Genomic DNA, 22,632 nt, shown 5'->3' with positions numbered 1-22,632 from the left:
GGCTTTTTCCTCCTAAAATTCTTTGAACTTTGCAATCTTTTCATTTAATCATCTGATCTACAGTGTAAAGAATAAATGGGGAAGGGGAAGATTACCTTCTTTAGGGTACAAAGATACTATACATAGTAACAATGAAGAAAACTGTATTATCATTTAAGCAGCCAGGCTAATCGACCTCAACTAGTGCTGGTTTAAGCTTCAGAAATACAGACTTAATGATATGGATGTAAGATAAACATTAACGAACCAATAACTACTGTACGGAACACAACCAGATTTCTACAGTCTGGGCCTTCCCTCTGTATGCACTGAATAGGCACAGTCATAAGCACAAGAGCTCTATAGTTAAGCCAGTATCAAAATACTTGAGTCATATGGGTAAAATTATTTAAAAATACAATGTTTATTCATTTTTAATTTTATTTAAGAAGGAGGCTATTAATCTGGTATAAGTAAGAAAAATGGAAAATTACTAGAACCAAAATATGAGCAAAGGAAACTAAAATTCCCAACAAATTTATATATAGATATGAAGAAACTACAAGTTGAGTATCCCTTATCCAAAATGCTTGGGACCAGAAGTGTTTCGGATTACAGATTTTGTTGGATTTTGGAATATTTCCATATACATAATGAGAATTCTTAGGGGTGGGACCCAAGAACAAACATGAAATTCATTTATGTTTCATATACACCTTACACACATAGCTTGAAAGTAATTTTATACAATACTTTTACTAATTTTGTGCATGAAATAAAGTTTTGACTGCAAACTGTCACATGAGGTCAGGTGTGGAATTTTCCACTTGTGGTATCATATCAGCAGTTAAAAAGTTTCAGATTTTGAAACATTTCAGAGTTCAGATTTTTGGATTAGGGATGCTCAACTTGTAGATGTTCTGATATAAATTAAACACCTAACATGTGCCAAAAAGGGTAAAAAAATATAAAAAGTTGAGCTACCTATTTTCATTAGGAAATAGAAAATCCTCACTGGATTCTACTTTCTCCATGTATTATGAAAATACACAAATTTTTACATGCATCAGAATCATTTAATGAATGAATGAATATGAAGGCTACTAATATGAATATTACAAATTAAATCCCAAGAGCTTGAGGAACAGCTGATAAAACTAAATTATAACCATTTAAAGTTCTTAAAATGCCATGTGTGAATTAATCTGTTATAATCATGAGAGAGGGTGATAGTACAGTATCTTCACCTTCTAAATTTTTTGCAGGCATTTTGTTTCTTAAAATAATCACAAATACAGCAGTTTTGATCTTAGAAAGCAACATCTATAGCTAGTGGAAGAGTTTCATCAGTTCTTTAAGGACCAACATGACTTAAAAGGGGGTAACATTTTCTTTTCTTAGAAAGTATTATCAGATTTCAGTGAAGCTGTATAAAACCTGGTATGGGACATTTGTTGGAGTTAGGAAACAGGATCATAACAGAAAACACAGAATACAAACAACGTATCAGTAATAAAAAGGTGCTTTTCAGAGTAAGTTATTTTTCATAGCATACAAATGAGATAAAAAAACATGTTAATGGCCTCTTGGAATTCACACCAACTTGGGCATATGTCCACAATCATTTGCAAAAACATATTTAAAAAGCACTCACCACTGAATTATTTCTGTGATTTGGGCTTCCCAGTGTGCAACGGATTCTTTCTTGTCTGCTAGATCTTTTACCTCTTCTTCTAACTGCTGGTTTCGTATACTTAAATTCTCATACAAAGTGGTAAGCTGAAAGGCAGTTTTAAGATGTGTGACTTTTAGGACCAGGAATTCCAGATGCTCAGATACCTGTTGCTAAATCTGATAGCTCACTATCTTCTACTCAAAAATGCTTGTCTTTTTATTATCACATACACTTCCGGTCAATGAATTTGGAAGTAAAAAGTACTCTCTGAATTCTCCTGCTACTTTTCTGTGAACATTCTCTATTTGCCTAAGGAATGGCCTATTTCTACTGATAACATCATCTCATTTGTTGTCTAAAAATGTCTTTATGTCATTCCTTTTTTTGAAAAAAAAACTTGCAAGCATATAAAAAATGGACAATATAAGTGAATTCCCATGAGCTCACCACTCAACTTCAGCAATGATCACCTGCATGCCAATCTTGTTTCATTTGTACTCCTGTTCTCTTACCCCTCCTGTATCATTACATAGGTAGTAAATGTTCAAATTTCCAGTTATTTCAACAAGTCAAAAAACTTAATTTGTTAAATTGAGTCACGATACCACTCAGTAAACACAACTTAATGGTTTGCTATGTCTTTTAAGTCTATTGTATTTATAGGTGCTCCTCCAACATTTTTATTTTTCTTGTAATTTATTTGTTGAAAAAAGTAAGTTGTCCTGCAGTTTCTACATTCTGAATTTTTGCCTTCATTTTTGAAAGATACTTTTGCTGTATATAGCATTCTAAGTTGGCAGTTATTTTACTTTAGCACTTTGAGATGTCATTCCTTTTTCTTCTGAATTCCAATTTTTTTTTTTTTTTTCTGATGGGAATTCAGCTTTCCGTCTAACTTTTACTCCTTTGAATATAATGTCTTTCTTCTCTGGCTGCTTTTAGGATTCTATGTTGGTTGTTAGTTTTGGGGGCATTTTTCCAGGATTTGTCTAAGTGGGGTATGATTTCTATTTATCACCTTTAGAATTTGTGCTATTTTTTGAATTTGTGGTTAAATGTTTCTCATAGGTTTGAGAAAATTATGGGCCATTAACTCTTCAAATATTACTTCTGCCACAGTCTCTCTTTTCTCTCCTTCTGGGAAACCAAATATTTGCATGTTAGAGCTTTTTACCATGTCCCCTATTTCTCATATCTTCTTTTCTGCATTTGATATTCTTTTTAATCCCTGACCATACTTCAGTCTGGAACTTTTTTCTTCCCACATATCCAGTCCTTTCTTTGGCTTTCTCCAATCTGTTGTTATTAATAAAACTTTCTATTGAGTATTTTGGTTATTTTATTTTTCACTTCTAGAAATTCTATTTGACTCTCTTGCATAGATTCCAGTTATGTGCTGAAATTCTTCACCAGGTCTTCTACTTTCTTGAATATACCACAGTATGTTCAAGTATGTAAAATTCCACAGTAATTTTAAAGTCCATTTATAAAAATTCCATACTGGGAACTCCTATGGGTCTGTTTCTACTGACTGTCTGGTTTTCTTTCCATTTTTCCTTTTTTAATTTTGTTTCTGCTGTTATATTTTTCTTTTGTTTTTTAGTGATTTGGTTGTGTTTGCTGGCATGTCTGGTAATTTTTTAATGCATGCTACATGTTGAATATAAATGTCTTAGGGATAATTTGAGGCTCTGGATAATATCTTCCTCCAGGGAGCATTTACTTTTACTTATGGTAGCCAATTAGAATAAAGAGATCAGGGATTAGACTATGCAGAGGCTGGGTTTCAGTCTCTGAGAAGGCTAATCTGTTTTTGATTCACCTTTACTCTTAAAATGTAGCCTTTCAATGGGTCCAACTGAAAACTTGAATTATTACTAAGGATTCCCCAACTTGACAGGCACTGAATTTCAATTTTTATCTCTCTAGCTTTGTGAGACTGCAAAATATTGTGCTCAACTTCCAGATTCTCAGCAACTACTTTCATATCAGCAAATGCCTTAAGAGGAAAAGTGGCACTGAATGTTGAGCTCATCTCTCTGCATTACTCTTCCCTACAGAAATTCAGTTTGTAAAGTCATGGCTGCCGGGCTATCACTCCAGTGCTTTCCAACAGATGAATACTGTAGGAACTATTCCGATAGTATTAAAAAATATTTTTAAAATCCAGCTTTATAGCTCTTCTTGGTGAGGTGGTGGATATGATGAAAACTAATCTCTCACACAAGTTCTTGCTTTAAGCTTTCTTAAATACATGAAAAAATATTTGCACACTATTTTACCTATTTCATAGCTACATTTTTTTGTTTTTATTACCTGTCTTCACCTACCATTAGTTATTACTGTTCCTTTCTTCCTTTTTGGTATGTTTGTAGAGATACTGTGCTAGTTTCTTTTTGATGACTCAACTTTGAAGGAGGTGAGTTTTTCCTAGAAGAGCTACTTACAGAGGTTTTTAGGGATTAGGGCACTATGATTGTAATTTTATATGTCAACTTGACTAGGCCACAGGGTGCCGAGACATTTGGTCAAACATCATTCTGGGTACATCTTTCAGTGTGTCTCTGCATGAGATTAACATTTGCATTGGTAGACTGAATAGGCCTAAACAGAAAAACAAAAAGGATGACTGTACCAGGAGTAAAAGGGAACTCCTCCTGTCTAACTGCCTTCAGGCTGTGACATAGTCTTTTTCCTGCCTTACGACTTGAACTGAAAGAGCAGCTCTTCTGGGTCTTGAGCTTGCAGACTGGAGCTACATCATAGACTTCTGGTTTTCAGGCACTTCAGTCTCACACAGGAAATACACTGTCAGCTCTCCTGGGTCTCCAGCTTGCCAACTGTAGATTTTGGGGACTTGTCAGCCTCCATAATCACTTGAGTCAATTCCTTATAATAAATCTCCCTCCCTCCCTCCTTCTCTGTCTCTCTCTCTCTCTCTTTCCTCTCTCTATTGGTTTTGTTTCTCTGGAAAGCCCTGACTAACGGAGCAGAGGCGGAAACCATGTTTCTAAGTCAACTTTTCCAGTAAAGAACCAAATAATAAATATTTTCACCTTTGTGAACCACATATGGTATCTATCACACATTCTTCTTTATCAAAATAGTCATTTAAAAATTATAAAGATCATTTTTAGTTTGGAAGTTTAGATTTGGAAGTATTTTCTACCCATCTGTGCATGTCTTTTCACTTTCTTAATGTTGTTTTCAAATTTTGATGAAGTCAATTTATCATTATCTTTCTCTCATAGGTTGTGCTTTTAATGTCATATTTAAGAAAATTTAAACCCCAAATTAAAAAGTTTCAAAAATATCAACTAATTTTTTTCTATTTATTTTTTAACTTTTATTTTTGGAGTTTAAAAATGTGAGAATCTATTATATAACATATAACTTTCAAAATTAACCTAATAATAGCTTTTTGACTTCTATATATGCAATTCTGTTGAGAAGGAATTGAGTTCTCTTTGAGCTGGTTTCCAATGGAACAGTTGGTACAGCAACGGCAAATGCATTCAGTGGTTATTCTTGGGGAAAACACCAAATTCAAATCAAACTGGAAACTGAATAAATGGAAAGAGACAGTGAAGATATGCAGTGGGGTAGACTGACAGTTAAGCAGAGAAAGAAGCAAAAATTGAATAAAAGTATGAGAAATAGAGCAGAGGCTCAAATGGAAACAGAAATCCTAGATCCTCATACCGAGGAATAAATATTTCCCTGCAATCGTTGGTCATTAAATACTTGTCTACCATATTAATTTGCTCTGAAAGTGCTACTCATATTCTATACATCTTTCAATTTAGCAAGAAAAGGTATTGTTCTACTTTTTACAAACCACCCTTCAGGCCTCATCAAAGAGGCTTCACTTTATGTACTAGGCCTAAGTAAGTCCCTTCTGTCAGGCTTGTTCAGGGTGAGAACCCAGAGAGTATGTATAGGACAGAAGGCGGATAATGGTTAATGGAAAACTTAGATAGTGATCCTAAGGCCTGTGAAACAACAGCCGTAGGAGTCTGGAGAGTCCGGAAGTTGTAAATTTAACTCTGACCACAGACAGTTGTAGAACTGGTTACTGTTCAGATAAAAAATTCACCCTCCCCAAACTTCCATCCAAACCTCCTATAAAACCCACCACTCTCCCCACTTCTTGGCATGGATGCTCTTTTCAGTCTCCAGCCATCTGCACCCAGATGCTCAAATAAACAGTATTTTGCTACACCTGAGGCTTCATGTGTCTCCCTCTTGGCTCCGGACCTAATACCTTCCTTATGGATGTATTAGATCACAACACAATTTTAATCAAATGAGTATTTTTTTTAAAAGTTTTCTCTAAATATATATTTGGATAAACTCAGCAGAAATCTATGGCTGAAATTAAATCAAGGGCTGAATTCAAAATTTGATTGACATTCAATTTGATTATTTTCCAATACAATTTTTCTTAACATGTAATAGCATCTTTTACAAGGTAATCTGCTTATTAACTCTACATGAAGTGGCTTTCTAAAGTTTAATTATGTTTTTTTAACTCACAGTAACTCCTAATAGAATCTTAAAAGGATGTTAAATTTTGTAGTCACATTAGCAAAACACATGAAATAATAATTATATGACCTATTAGGATAAAGTTCAAATATTATTAGTCCTATTTCAGTTAAACTAACTAAGAGTTATATGATAAAGTTCATACACTATTCAGGGTTTTAAAAATCCATTTATCCTACTATTTAGACACTTTCCACAATGTTTGTGTATGTTAGCTTTGTAAGATTTTATGAAATGAACTAACAGTATTCTTTCTGAAGTCATTTTCAACCAAAGTCATTTTTAAAATGCTTTAAATCCTTATGTAGCATTTTTTTAAAATGCTGAATAATCATGGAGAAAATAGAGAAACAGAGAGCTATATAGAAAACAATGGAAAATTGAAAAACGAAAAATCTCTATTTTACAACTATTTAGTCATTGTCTTTCAGTCTGTTACTACTACTAATAATTGAACATAATACTTTTACTGGAGGAAAATTCTAAAAATCATTATAAAATGCAGTTATTTAGCCCTTATTTAAATGTAAATAGAATTATTAAAATTTCTGGTTAATATTAGGATTTTTAAAATTGTTAAGAATTGGCACAAGAAATGCAGAACACTGACAGTTTGAGAAAACTGTGATACTAACCGGAAAAAAATTCCGTTAAGTATTTGATATTTTATTCACAAATATTACTACTTCCAAGTTCAATACATGGTTCTGCGCTTTATTAGAATTTGGGCAGAGTTGGTTTCTTTGGATTATCATCTACCCCTGGTATCATTTCTAGCTATTTTCAGTTCTGCTTCGGGAATATGAAATCATACTTGTTACAATTTCTCCAAGTTTGGCCTAATTGTCCCTGCTCTCCCTGTGGGCAGCCTTAGCTTGACCTGCACTTATCTAGCCTGAACTTAGCCAGCCACGACAGGGTAAGTGACAAATAAGTGAGGAAAAAATGAAACAGAATAGTTGGAAAGTGAAATAAAGAAGAAAGGCTCAAAAAATAAATGAGACAAAGAATATGACGAGACACACAAAACTCTCTCTACAGAAGACTCCTGTCACAGATTGGTATAGCCAAAAATTGCCTATATTATATAAGCAATCACAGCTTATAAGGAAGACTATTAAACCAAAAATGTATACCAAATATAAATTTAAAACCACAATTCCTATCATAATATTGAACATCTAGCATATGCTCAACTCATATAAATGAGATTGAATCACTCACCTTATCAAGTTCACTTGTCAGTTTTTTATTTTCTTCAGTTAATAAAACTTTTTCTCGTTCATACTGCTGTTTGAACTCATTTTCAAATTCTTCCCTTTCACTTTGACTAACACAATTCAAAACACAAAAGGGAAAAAAAGAATTAAAGGTCAACTGGAAACTTGAAAGGAATTATGTTTGGAATAGTTATGTAATATATGAATACCAGACTGACCTCCAGAAACATTATTCACATAGAATACAACATGATTACATGCAGAGACAGGCCTGATGAAAATAATTTCCAAGAATTTACAATACAATAATGATGATTTGTTCGCTCGTTCATTTAAAAAACATTTATGGGTGCCTCCTAGGTGCCAAGGGGCTGTTGCAGGCCCTAAGGATAGGCCCCGCTCTCATGGAGCTCGCATTCCAGTGGAGGAGGACTGGCGATGAAAAGTGAGTTCATGAACTAATTTCAGATAATCAGTTCTATAAAAAGAATGAAATACAGTAATGTCCTCAACAGTATCTGTGAGGAGGTGGCTAATTTGAATTGTATCGTCTGAGAAGGTCTCAGGGTTAATGAATAAACTACCAAAATGAAAATAATAATTGCCATCTGCTTCATATTCATTATGTTTTATTATCAGAGACAAATTATTCTGAGACCAAATTGATACTTTTCTTTGTGTATCTGCACCAAAATATTCTTAGAATATACAAAATCATGGGCCCTTATTTAAGATTGGGTCAGAATCACTTCCTAGTGATACTAATTTGATTAAGAATAGTATTTCAAACATTTTGTTCATAATCAGAAATTAATTTATATCTAAATTTAGACATTTTTAAAAATTTGCTTTGAAATAATTTCATTTGTATAGAAAAATTAAAACAATAGTACAAAGAATTCCTATACACTCTTCACTCAGATTCCCCAAATGTTAACATTTTACTACATTTGCTCCATTACTGTGTACGTATACTGACTTCATTAGTCTTCTGAGCCACTGAGAGGCAGCTGCAGATACCATGCCTTATTAGCCCTAAATACTCCAGTGTGTATCTCTCAAAGTCAAGGGCACTCTCTGCCATATCCATTAAGCAACCTTCTAAATTAGAAATATCAACATTGCTAGAACACTACCATCCAAATTCACAAATCCAATTCAAGTTTTGCCAACCATCTCAACAATGTCTCCTTTTCTTATCTAGTCCAGGATCCAACTGGGAAATGTGTTGCATTTAGTAATTATGTCTCTTCAATTTCCTTTGGTCTAGAGTAGTTCCTCAGTCTTCTCTCTCTCTCACAACAGTTTTAAATAGTACAGACCTTTCACTGTGGTAGGTATGGTATTCTCACCTGGAACCTCTTCCTTCAGTTCAAAACAGACAGCTTTGTGGTTCACTTGTTCTCCTCTGTCAGGAACTCTGTTGCTCAGTGTAGAGAAGTGGCTCATGCAGGTAGGTACCCACTATGGTGGTGTTGGTAATTTGGGTCAGTTGGATCTCAGATCCTTAGGATAGTGTTCAGGTGCTAGTGGTGGTGGACTAGGTTAGGTAATACCCAGTTTCCAAGTCCCTGGATGACATGATTGAATCCTGGGGGGACCAGAGACTAGGGCTGGCAAACTTGCCCTCAGCCTCCCTCAGTTCAGGTGCTGGCTGTGACAGTAAGAGGTGGGGTGATCTCTTGCTCTGGCAGAATGCGTAGGCAGGAGAAGAGTATATTCAGCTGCCTAAAATCTAGAAACCTATCACTGGTGATTTTTCCTGCTCCCTCATTTCTCACAACTGGTCATTATGTCCTCCAGGTTCTGTACTTCTGAATCCATCCACTTCTCTCCATCTTTACCATCACTACCTGAGATTCACCACCTCAGCTCTCACAGCTGGATTCCTCCCTCCAGTGTGCTCCTTCCAGTCCATTCTCCACATAGGAGTAAGAGTGATCATTCAAAAACATAATTGGGTTACTTTACTTCAGTGGCCTTAAAAAAAAGTGCAAATGCCTTATATTCTTTCATGATCTTACCTCTATTTTCCTTGCCAGCCTCATTTCTTACCACTCCACTTTCTACCTATGCTTCCACCACAGTAAATAGCTTTTATTTTCTGGATGTGCTATGCTCCCCTATCCCTTCAGACCTTAGCACATTCTTCTACCTCTGCCTGGACACTCTTCCCCAGCTACTTCTTTCTTGATTTCTTAGGTCTCGGCCTAAAACAAATTTTGTCCAGAAAGTCTACATGTACCAAAGTTACCTTTTGTGCCTCTCCTACCTGTGCCCCTAAACTTATTCCATTTGCTTTTTTATCGTGCTACATTGTAATTTTCTATTTACCAATTTTGATTTAGGTCTCCTTGAGGACTGGGATATGTTTATTGTCTATGTATCTCCAGTACTTGATATAACAGGTACTCAATATTTACTGCACGAGTAAAAAATAATTTGATTCTTACCCTTCTCTCCTGGTTTTTTCCAGTTTGTCTTTTAAAACCATAATTTCTTTGTTGAGAGCGAGTTGTTGGCCTTCTGAATCATGCAGTTCTTTCTTCAGATTTTTAATTTCATTTGCATGTATTCCTTCTCTTTTAGATAATTCTTCTTCATAAAAGATACTTTTCTTTTCCAAATCAGTCTTTAGTTTGGTTATCTCTTGCTGATGTTCTATGCTGCATACTCCTGGTGAGTAACTAATTTGTTTTTGCTATAGAAGTAATAACAAAAGATTAGTTTATCTACAAGAATAAAAAAATATCAAATAAGGATTTCTAAAATATGAAGGACTGTTCATATAAATGTATATCATTTTTATATATTATCACACAAAAATAAAACTTTGTATTAAGGCTATTAATTAATTTTTTTTTTTTTTTTTGAGATAGAGTCTTGCTCTGTAGCTCTGGCGGTGTTGTCATAGCTCACAGCAACCTCAAACTTCTGGGCTCAAGCAATTCTCCTGCCACAGCCTCCCAAGTAGCTGGGGCTACAGGCATGCACCACCACATCCAGCTAATTTTTCTATTTTTAGTAGAAACAGGGTCTCACTCTTGCTCAGGCTGGTCTCGAACTTCTGATCTCAAGCAATCCTCCCGCCTCAGCCTCCTGAGTGCCAGGATTACAGTCATGAGCCATCATGCCCAGCTCACTATTAACTTTTTGTCTGCCATGTATGTTAAAATATTTTCTCAGTTTATATTCCTATATAGCTTTTGTTGTTATTTTTTATAGTCTTCTTCACAAAAAGATTATATCTCAATTTATGTGAAATTTTTGCTGGTACTTTCATGATTTCTTGTTTACATTTAAATTTCCATTTAGAATTACTGTTGGTATATGGAGTAAAGGAAAAATCTAACTGCCACCTGTATCTGATGAGGAACAGGTAAGTTTGAAGCACATTTGTGTCTTTAAAAAATTAAAATGGGGGAAGAGATGATAGAGCTAGAATGTATGAAAAGAGAGAGGGCTTTTGCATAGCCCAACGAGAAATGGCAAAGGTCTAAACTAACATTTCCTTCACACCCCTGCTTAAAAAAATGGTAGGTCTCTTCACTTTTAGGTAGGACATTAAGGAGGAGGAGAAATTTGGTTGCAATCCACCTTTTTAGAAATTAGGCTAAAATATCCTCTCCGAAATAAGAAAGAAAAGAAAATGTAAAGTCCAAAGGTTCTTCCAGGTACTGTCTAAGGGGTAAACAGAAACGTACCCAGTCAGATTATGACTATAAGATTTCCTGAGCTTTGTAACTTTCCAATGGCCATTAATTTGTTATAGTCTACCTGTTTCCCCAAATGATCAGCAATAAAACTTTTAAACTAAAAGAACCTATGTGCTTATAAACAGTGATAACAAGGAATCAAGGTCCTGAGGTCACTGTGTTCTTTTTTGAAGCCAATCTTAAGGACAGAAAAATCGGTAAGGGTAGTTTGATTTCAAGTTGAAAGAGAAATATGCTGTCTCCTTCACATTTGAAGTATATAACTTTAAAAGAAGAAAGGAATCAATGTTGACCAGAGAAATGTCCTTGGGTGTCCATTGCAATATTTAAACCATTTATTAAAAAAAAAAAAAAAAACTTTTCATGTGCCAGATCCACGTCATCCAGCGGTTTATGAGCTATCCTGACATGCAATATTCTGCTTAACCTGGGAAGAGCCAGAGCAAGTCAGGTGCTTGCTCTTAAGCATCTCTATGAAAATAATGCCTAAATTGTCACCTCTACCTTCTCTTTCATTTTTCTAATCACCTAAAAAACACTTTTAGCTCATTGTTCTGTTTAGTTTAGTTTCACTGCTGGGATGGCAGCAACATGTACAAGAAGTATCATGGAAAAACCGCCTGAAATCAAAACCTAACAAAGATACCACCAATTAAAGTTACAGATGCATATCACTCATTGAACAGAATATGAAAAGCCAAACAAAACACTTATAAAAACAAATTTAAATCTTAAGTAAAAAAGAACAACCTACAACAATAGGTTTTATTGCAGGTATTGAAGGCAATTTAATGTTAGCAAACTTATTAATACATGTGTAATAAAATATAATATTTGAATAGATTAAATTTAACAATCCAAATGATAATCTTAGTAGGTACCCTTGTCCAAAAGTATTTTGATAAAATCCAATAATAATTCCAAATATTATCCCAAATCCCAAAATAAAACCATAAAAAGATTATAGTAATTCTTTTAATTTAAAAAGTATCCATTTCAAGCTCTCAAACAAAATACTTAATGGTGAAACATCAGAAGTACACCCAGTAAACTGAGACATAACAAAAACAAAAAGGATATCTTCTATTATCATTCTTAAGTAATATTAATTTCAAGTAATCTATCTGACCAATGTGAAATAGTTAAAAGAAATTAATATTATAAAGAAAAGTGATAAATTATCATTTCCATTTAATTTTTCACCGAGAAAATGCACATAAATCTACTGAAAAGTGTTAGAACTGATAGAGTTGAGTAAAATAGTATAAAAGATAAAAACAAATACTTCTAGATATTAAAATAAGCAATAAGAAAACATAATAAAAATTTTCTTCATTAACAGCAAAAGGAATCAAAAATACCACATACTAATAACACACATATGAGGAATAATAATATTGAAAAATTTCTGATTTATAGAAAACAACAAGTGTTTAAAAGGGAACATTAAATATACATGTACTCAATTTTTCAAATTATCTTCCATGTAATTTTAATAAAAAGTTTTTTTTTTAAATATCAGGAGCAGTGTTACAATATAGGAGGGGGTGGAGACAAATATTTGCAGTGTGTGGGCAAGAATAAACTGGTAAAAATACCAAAGAATATACCAAAGGGGGTTATGGACAAATATACTTTTCAGATATTAAACCATATTATTAAATCTTTAATGAAGTACCACTGTAATAGATCTCCTCCCCTATGTAATTTAATTCAATATATGACATATCTTCAATCAATGGGTAAGGCACTGATTAATTAATAAATGGAATTAGAATCATGAGCTAGCAACATAAGAACAAAACGACTCTCATATCATTTAGCAAATCAAACTCCAAATAGATTGAAGAGCTAAATATCTTTAAACCCCATAGAAACATCTGGGGGAAAGCAGAATTAAATACATATCAAAACTCTGGAAAGAGAATAAGCCAAGCTTTGAAGCAATAGAAGAAACACTGAGGAAAAGATAAATACATCTTTTGCAATTTTAAAAGGGAACAAGACCAAAATTAAAGGCCAAATGATATACTGGTGGAATAGTAGCTGAAAATATTTTAAAAAGTAAAATTTTACTGTGCAAAGAGTTTACATGACTTGATAAGACTACAAAATTAAATGAGCAAATGACTTAAAGAGGTAATTTACAAAGCAAAAATATGATTAATAAACAATCCACTAATAAACCAAGAAATGCAAAAATACAGTTAAAACTTTTTTTGCCTCTCATACTTGCAAAGATTTGTGGCATTTATCAAATGTCTTAAAAGGATCACTAATTTCACTTCTAGGTACCTGTTCTAAAAAAAATGACAAACATTTGAGGCCAGAAGTTCGAGACCTGCCTGGGCAACACAGCAACAATCTGTCTCTACGAAAATAAAAAAATTAGCCAGATGTGGTGGTATGCGCCTGTAGTCCCAGCTAAATTTGGAAGGCTGAGGCAGGAGGATCGCCTGAGTCCAGGAGGTGGAGGCTGCAAGGAGCTATGATCCAGCCACTGCACTCCAGCCTGGGTTTCAGGGAGAGATCCCATGTTTAAAAATAAAAAAGCAAGAAAGAAAATGATATAGAAAAAGCAGTGCATAAAGGTGCTCATGGCAATTACAATACTGAAAAAATAAAGAATAAAGAATTAAAGAAAAATAAAAAATTTAATAGAGAATTGGCTATATGGGATATTCTTCTTGAACTATTTATAATCACTAGAATTATGTATCTGATAATTTTGTAATAAGTAAAAATGCTTATTACATTATTAAATGAAAAATACAAGTGTTATGGGTTAAATTGTGTCCCTATTCATATGTTAACGTACACAGTACTTTGCAATGTGATGTTATTTAAATATAGGGTCTTTCAGAGGTAATCAAGTTAAAAATGAGGTCATTAGCATGCACCCTAATCCAGCATGAGAAATTTGGACACAGACATGCACACAGGGAGAACACCATCTGAACATGAAAACAGAGATCAGGGTGATGCATCTACATGCCAAGTAATGCCAAAGACTGCCAGCAAACCAGCAGAAGACAACCCTGCCAATACCTTGATTTTGAACTTCTAGCCTCCAGAACTGAGACAATAAATTTCTGTCTTTTAAGCTACCCAGTTTGTGGTACTTTGTAACAGCAGCCCTAACGAACTAACACAATAGGGTAGAAAAACTCCGGTAGTATACAACCTTGAAAAGTATCCTTTTTTAAAACAAATTTTTATTGAGATATAATTCACATACCACACAATTCACTTATTTAAATTATAAAATTCAATTATTTGGGTTATTAGTATATTATAGTATTAATTTTTTTTAAGTAGTAAAATATATAACAAAACTTTCCATTTTAACCATTTTAAGTGTAAAATTAAATGGTATTAATTACATTTGCAATGTTGTATAAATATCACTACTATGTATTTCCAAAACTTTTTCATTATCCCAAAGAAAAATTCTATAATCATTAAGAATTTATTTCCTATTCCTCCTTACCCAGACTCTGGTAACCTCAATTCTACTTTCCGTTTCTATTTATTTGCCTATTCTAAATACTTCATTTAAGTGGAATCATACAATATTTGTCTTTTTGTATCTGGCTTCTTTCACTTGGCATAATGTTTTCAAGATTCAGCCATATTGTAGCATGTATCAGAATTTCATTCCTTTTTATAGCTGGATGATATTCCCTTATATGTATATATTATATTTTGTTTATCCATCTGTTGATATGGACACAGGTTGTTTCGACCTTTTGGCTATTGTAATAATGCTTCAATAAACACTAGTGTCAAAGTATCTATTAGATTCCCTTCCTTCAAATATTTGGTATATACATAGCAGTGGAACTGCTGGATCACGTGGCAGTTCTACATTTACCTTTCTGAGGATCACCAAATTGTTTACAAAAGTGGCTGAATCATTTTATATTCCCATCAGCAGTGTATCAGGGTTCCAATTCTCTACCTTCTTGCCAAAGTTCATTTTCTGTTTCTTTCTTTCCTTTTAATTTTAGCCATCTTAGGAGGTCTGAAGTGGTATCTCATTTTGCCTTTAATTTGAACTAATAATGTTGAGCATCTTTCATGTGCTTATTGGTCATCTGTGTATCTTCTTTGGAGAAATGTCTATTCAAGTCCTTTGCCCATTTTTTGATTGGGTTGTCTTTTTGCTGTGTTGTAGGAGTTCTTTATATTATCTGAATATTAAATATGTTATTTAATGCAAAATATTAGATTTAATAAATATCTGTTATCAGATATTTGATTTACAAATATTTTCTTACATTCCTTAGGTTATCTTTTCATTTTCTTGATAATGTCCTTTGATGCAACGCACATAAGTTTTATTTTGATAATGCCCAACTTATCTATATTTTCTCTTGTTGCTTATGCTTTCAGTGTCATTTCTAAGAATCCATTGACAAATCCAATGTCTTGTGAGAGTTTTATAGTTATAGCTCTAAGATTTAGGTTGATGATCCATTTTGAGTTACTTTTTGTATATGGTATGAAGTTGGTGACCAATTTCATTCTTTTGCATGTGGATATCAAGTTGTCCCGGCACATCTATTAAAGAGACTATTCTTTCCCCAAATGGATTTAGTACATTTGTCAAAAATCAACTGGCCATAGATATGTGCATTTATTTCTGGACTCTTAATTATATCCCATTGGTCTATGTGTCTATCCTTGTAACAGTGCCACACTGTTTTGATTACTGTGACTTTGTAGTAAGTTCTGAAATCAAGAAGTATGAGTCCTCCAACTTTGTCTATTTTCAAGATTGTTTTGGTTGTTCAGGTCACTTGAAATTCTGTATGAATTTAAGGATCGGGTTTTCCATTTCTGCAAAAAAAAAGGCTATCGAAACTTTGACAGGAAATGAGATAATCTGTACATCACTTTGGGTGATACCAGCATCTTAAAAATATTAAATATTCCTATACGTAAACATGAGATGTCTTTCCATTTATTTAGGTCTTCTTTAATACATTTCAGCATGTTTTGTATGTCATTTTTAGTGCATGAGTCTTTAACTTTCTTGGTTAAATTTGTTCCAAGGTATTTTATTCTTTCAGATGCAACTGTAAATGGAATTGCTTTCTTATCTTCCTTTGCAGATTGTTCATTGCTGGCTTTTAGAAACACAACTGATTTTTGTGTGCTTATCTTGTACCCTGCAACTTTCGTGAATTTGTTTATAAGCTCTAGGACCTTCCTTGTGGGTTCTTTGGGGTTTTCTATATATAGGATCATGTCATTCATGAATAGACATAATTTTACTTCTTCCTTTGCAATTTGGATGTCTTTTATTTCTTCTTCTTGTGTAATTCCTCTGGCTAGAATCTCCAGTAATATTCAATACCAATGGTGAAGAAAATGGGCATCCTTGCCTCATTCCTGATCTGAAGGCGAAAGCTTGCAGCTTTTCACCATTGAGTATGATGTTATTTTATCATGTTGAGAATATGCTCTTCTATTCCTAGTTTTCTGAGAGTATCATGAAAGAATGTTAGATTCTGTGAAATGACTTTCATGCAACAATTAAGATGATCATGTAGTTTTTTTCCTTTAGCTCTATTAATGTGATGTATTACACTGATTGATTTTCTTATGTTGAGACACTGGTATACACCCCACTTGGTCATGGTATATAATCCTTGTAAAATGCTTTTGGATTTATTAGTATTTTGTTTGGGTATTTGTGCACTTATATTTTATAAAGAATGCAGGTCTGCAATTTTCTTGTGATGTTTTTATCTGGCTTTGGTATTCAGGGTAATGTTGGCCTCACAGAATGAGTCAGGAAGTATTCCCTCCTCTTCTATTTTTGGAAGAGTTTGAGAAAGATTGGTGTTAATTCTTCTTTCAATGTTTGGTTCAATTCAACAGTGAAGCAGCCTGTTCCCGAACGTTTCTTTATTGGAATGTTTTCATTACTGATTCAATGTATTTGTTATTAGTCTGTGGAGATTTTCTATTTTGTCTGGCTGGAGTCACTTCAGGTTTGCTTCCAGGAATTTGTCCATTTCATCTAAGTTATCTACTTTGTTGGCATACAATTGTGCACAGTATCCCTCTTATAATTCTTTTGCTTTCTGTTGATCAGTAACAAAGTATCCACTTTCATTTTGGATTGTGGTCATTTGCATCTTCTCTCTCTCTCTCTCTTGTCTAACTATATGTTTGTCAATTTTGTTAATCTTCTCAAAGAACTAATTTTTGGTTTCATTGATTCTATTATTTTTCTACTCTCTATTTTATTTACCTCTGCTCTAATCTTTATTATCTCCTTCTTTCTGCTATCTTTGGGTTTAGCTTGCTTTTCCTTCTCTAGTTCCTTAGGTGTATACAGTCAGGTTATTGACTTGAGATCTTTCTTCCTTTTCAACATAGGCATTTGCAGCTATAAATTTTCCTGTGAAGACTGCCTTTATGCATCCCGTAAGTTTTGGTATGTTGTGTTTTCATTTTCATTCATCTCTATTTTCTAATTTCCCTTGTGATTTCTTCTTTGATGGTTGTTTTAAAGCCTGTTGACTAATTTCCACATATTTTTGAACATTCCTGTTTTTCTTCTGCTATGGATTCCTAGCTCCATTCCACTGTGGCGGGGGAAGATATTTCATATGATTTCAATCTTTTTACATTTACCAAGACTTGTTTCATGGCCTGACATATGGTCTGTCCTGGAGAATTTGCCATGTGTACATAAAAAGAATGTGTATTCTGCTATTGTTGGGTAGAAAGTTCTATATGCAGATGTCCCAAGATATCCCTAAGGGAAGTTCAGGACCCCCCTTGGATACCAAAATCTACATACGTTCAAGTCCCTTATATAAAATGGTATATTATTTGCATAAAACCTATGCATATCCTCCCACATACTTTAAATCTTCTCTAGATTACAGTCATATGTCACTTAACGATGGGCATATGTTCTAAAAAATCTGTCATTAGGTGATTTTGTCCTTGAACAACATGTGTAGAGCCTCCTACACATCTTACAGCCCATTGCTCCTTGGCTACAAACCTGCATGGCATGTTACTGTACTGAATACTGTAGGCAACTGTAAAACAATGGTGAGTATTTGTATATCTAAACATAGTAAAGGAACAGTAAAAATATGGTATAAATGACTAAAAATGGTATACCTGTGTAGGGCATTTACCATGAATAGAGCTTGTAGGACTAGAAGTTGCTCTGGGTGAGTCAGTGAGTGAGTGGTGAGTGAATGTGAAGGCCAGGGACATTACTGTACTCTACTGTAGACTTTGTAACAAACATTATACACTTAGACTACACTAAAATTATTTTTAAAAAATTCTTTATTTAATAATAAATTAACCTTAGCTTACTGTAACTTTTTTACTTTATAAACTTTTAATTTCTTTTTAACTCCTTTGTAATAACACTTAGCTTAAAACACAAACACATTTTACAGCTGTATAAAAATATTTTCTTTCTTTATATCCATATTCTATAAGCTTTTTCCCATTAGTTTTTTTTTTTTTTTTTTACTTTTTAAATGTTTTTGTTAAAAACTAAGACATAAACACACATATCAGCCTAAGCCTACACAGCGTCAGGATCATCAAGACATCGCTAGGTGGCAGGAATTTTTCAGCTCCATTATACTCTTACAGGATCACCATAATATATGCAGTCCATGGTTTACCAAAATGTTGTCATGTGACTCATGACTATACTTACAATACTGAACACAATGTAAATGCTCTATAGTTGTTATATTGTATTGTTTTGGGAATACTGACAAGAAAAAAAAATCTGCACGTTTGGTACAGACAGAACCATCCATTTTTTCCCCCTGAGTATTTCTGATCCATGGTTGGTCGAATCCACAGATGTGGAAACCATGGAAATGGAGGGCTGACTATCTATCTATCTATTAGGTCTAGTTAGTTATAGTATTGTTCAAGACCTCAATATCTTTATTGATCTTCTGTCTATATATTCTATCCATTATTGGAAGTGGGATATTAAAGTCTCTAATCTTATTGTTTGTAGGGCTATCTATTTCTCCTTTTAAGTCTGTTAAAAAGTGTTCTTAATAAAGTGAAGGTTCCTACAATCTTTAAAAGGGCTAAAATATGTTTGAACTTTATGTGTGTATATCTCTTGACCAAGACATCCCACTTTAGGAAATATGTCAAGGAAACCAAAGCGTGGTGATAATCACACAGAATACTTATTGAGCCTCTACTACGTGCCAGGTCCTGGCCTAAGCACTTTAAATGCATTAACTTATTTACTGGGTAAATACGTTATTATTTTGAATTTATAAATGACACAGAGATGAGTGTTTGACAGGGGTAAATATATGTGATTCAGAGTGTTCAACACAGCAGTGCTTACTATAAAAAAACAAACAAACAAACAAACACTAAACTATTAGATAGAACGTGGCACTGAGAGTTAGAAAACCTGAGTTTAAATTGTACTCTATCACTTATGACTGTAAAAGTGAGACTCCTCTGGGTCTCAGTATCCTCGAATAAAAAGAATGCCTAAGATTTCTTCCAGTTTGCACTTTATGATTCTTATTATCCAAAGCACTTAGAATTGTGCTGGAAACAAAGCAGGCCCTGACTGAAAAGTATTTGAGACAGTGACGTAATGACTTCTATACACTAATCCTGCTCTAGAGGCCTAAATGTATACAGAAGACACATTTCTACTTTGTAAGCTAACGAAGACTGTACATTCATGATGAACCAAAATAAGCAAACTCCCAAAACAAAAACAAGAAATAAAATCTATATTTCTTCTTCTTATATTTCTATTTACAGCAGAATTACTTGTAACCACTGAAATTCAACTGTCAGAGAAAAAGTAAGTTCTGACCAGCTCTACCACATGATTCATTCATTGATTTAACACATTTGTTAAACAAATATTAAATATCTGGAACTTTGCCAGAGTCAGGTTAATAATGTATCTATGTTTTCAATAAGCTAGGTAACAGTGAAGGTGGGGATATACATTTCCAAATAAATAATTACAATAGAGCTATGCTACAGTTATTAACACAATTCTAAAGGACTACAGAAGGAGTATCTAGACTTTCTGAGATAATATTCATGTTGATTCTTTTATATTCTGGATTAATAAGATAATAGACCAGGCATGGTTCTGCAAGGAGTAGGTAAAATTAGGGGCTGATAGGCAAAGCAGAACAAAGAGGATGGACAAAGTTCAGAGTCAAAAAAGGGCAGACACTACATTCAGACTATTATTAATATTTAATGCTGTGAAAATATGACATCAATTTAATCTTAATTCACTGAGACATACATAATATTATTATTATATTAATAGTTACTGAGCACTTACAATATGTCAGCTTACAAATGTATGTATGTTCTCCTGACATGAAGTAGTTTTACAGATGAGAAAATTAGGGTATAAAGAAGGCAAATGTTTGCCCAGTGTTACACAGCTAGTAATTGGTGAAGTGAGAAATTAATACTAGGTAGTCTAACTCTAGAGATGACACAAGGATTTCCCTTGCAAAGCAACTTTTGCTGAAATGTATTATCCCATGCCCATTATCATCTCATCACAAATAACACAAGTGTCTGCAAAAGTACCCCTGAGTCATTTACAAGATAGATAGAGGGTCTAGTATCTAACCATGTCTATCATGCAGATTACCAGTACATCTTGTTCAAGCAATCCTTCATAAATATTCTAACTCCTTCCTGATACCTATTCCCCACCAAACATAGTCTTCCCTTTTCTTCAACATGATTAGGAATTCTATATCAGCTTCCTACTGGTAAGAGTGAGAATTAAAAATACTAGGTTTGAAGGGCAGCTAGTTCACTCTACACTGAATAGAGTATACAAGCTAACATTTCTATCAAGCCTAAAGAGAAGAAAATTGATTAGACTTCATAAAGGTGAAATTAAAAGATACCTTCAGTCCCTCCAATTCATTTTCCAGTTGCTTAGAATAGTGCTCACTCTGTTCACGCAGTTTCCTGTCTTTAGATGCTTCAGCAGCTAGAGCTTCTGTATGAACTTCCAGCTTTAAAATAAAATGAAAAAAGCAGATTTCATGGTTATAATTTTTTCAAACCAAACATTTTTATCCATGCAAATTTACCTTGTAATAGGAAGATAACTCAAATGTTGAAATTCACATTAAATAATAATATCAAACTATACAAATAACTTTTTTTAAAAAATTAGAGAAAAAATTACATATTGTTTCACTCGTCTCAAAAAGCAGCTTTAATCACTATCCCATGGGCACTATAAAATTTGCCTGACTACTAACCTCTTTTTTGGCTCTTTCTGTTCTGCGCAGTTCTTGCCTTAAGCTTTCAACTTTTTGCATCACCAGGTCCACCTCTTCTTCCTTATCTCGGACATGGCGAGCAAGTTTCTGTTTTTGGGTGTGCAATTCTGTTAGTCGCTCATTGATCTCCATGAATTCCTGCATGGCCAGTTTCCTCTGACAGTGTGCGTCTTTCAGTTCTTTGGATTGGTTTTTTAATCGCTCACTAGCCTGGACTAGTTCCTACAGTTTTGTAAAAAGAATATAAGTTACCAATTCTGCAACCTAGAGACCAAATCTGGCCACCAAAGTAGCTATTATTAAGTCAAGAAGAGCCAAAATTATTCACCTCAGGACAAAATTATAAGAAATGAACTACTTCTGAACAGATATTAAGGGCATGGTGCCCTATTTATAGTCTGAATTCCTTATGCTAACATGATAAATGCAATGGAGCTGCTGATTTAACGTTATAGTACCTTAGTTTCCACAAATGAGTAAAGAATATAGGAATATAAGATGTGATAGTCAAAATAAAGATTTTGTGAAATTTAATAAATACTTGTGAGGTTTCGTTTTTTTTTTTTTAAACATGAAAGACTACAAATAATTAAAAACACAAAACAAAACAAACTTGGGTTACAGGGTTGCCCTTGATGGGGAAACTAAGCCTTAAGCCAGAAGCAAGGAGAAAAAAACAAACCTGAGACTCCCAGCCTGAAGTGAGAAACTCAGAGGGGGGCTAAAGTAGACAGGTCAGTACAGCTACCTGCCTCCCAGTAAAAGGAAATGCAAATCTTCTTGAGGGGGGGGAACCTCGATGAAGTCTGAATTTTTCACACATTAAAAGCAAACAAGTACGAGCTTATAACCACAGATTCCCAAATGCCCAAAAAACAAACTACCATAATCAAACAACAGAAACAATAAACAATAAAAATAAACACCAAAGGTATTTGGATATTAGAACCATTAGATATCAACATAAAATTGCTATATATGAAATGCTTGAAGAATATAAAAAGAAACCATAAAAAAGGGAAAATGACAAAACACTATTAAAAATGACCACGCAGATTTACAGAAGAACTTTATAGAACATTTAGAAATGAAAAAAAAAAATGTGTTAAAACTAAAGACATGGATCTACCAATTTAGGAAGCTCTACATTTATGAAGCAAGAAAAATAAAAA

The 22,632-nt window shown here is 33.7% G+C and overlaps 1 protein-coding gene across 1 annotated transcript in view; it reads right to left on the bottom strand.

The window, feature by feature from the left end:
• CDC42BPA (CDC42 binding protein kinase alpha (DMPK-like)) overlaps positions 1-22,632 on the bottom strand; it is a 245,435-nt gene that overhangs the window by 89,874 nt on the left and 132,929 nt on the right. The window contains exons 13-17 of the mRNA XM_012644402.1: positions 21,440-21,682; positions 21,077-21,187; positions 9,876-10,123; positions 7,427-7,532; positions 1,634-1,758 (exon numbers count right to left, since the gene is read on the bottom strand). Coding sequence (XP_012499856.1) covers positions 1,634-1,758; positions 7,427-7,532; positions 9,876-10,123; positions 21,077-21,187; positions 21,440-21,682 — 833 coding nt within the window. The remainder of the gene's footprint in view (positions 1-1,633; positions 1,759-7,426; positions 7,533-9,875; positions 10,124-21,076; positions 21,188-21,439; positions 21,683-22,632) is intronic.

This window comes from Propithecus coquereli, unplaced genomic scaffold (genome assembly GCF_000956105.1).
Source record: "Propithecus coquereli isolate 6110/MARCELLA unplaced genomic scaffold, Pcoq_1.0 Scaffold210, whole genome shotgun sequence".
Taxonomy (NCBI): Eukaryota; Metazoa; Chordata; class Mammalia; order Primates; family Indriidae; genus Propithecus; species Propithecus coquereli.
The sequence above is the reverse complement of the archived record's forward strand: the minus strand, read 5'-3'. Positions and strand labels throughout refer to the sequence as shown.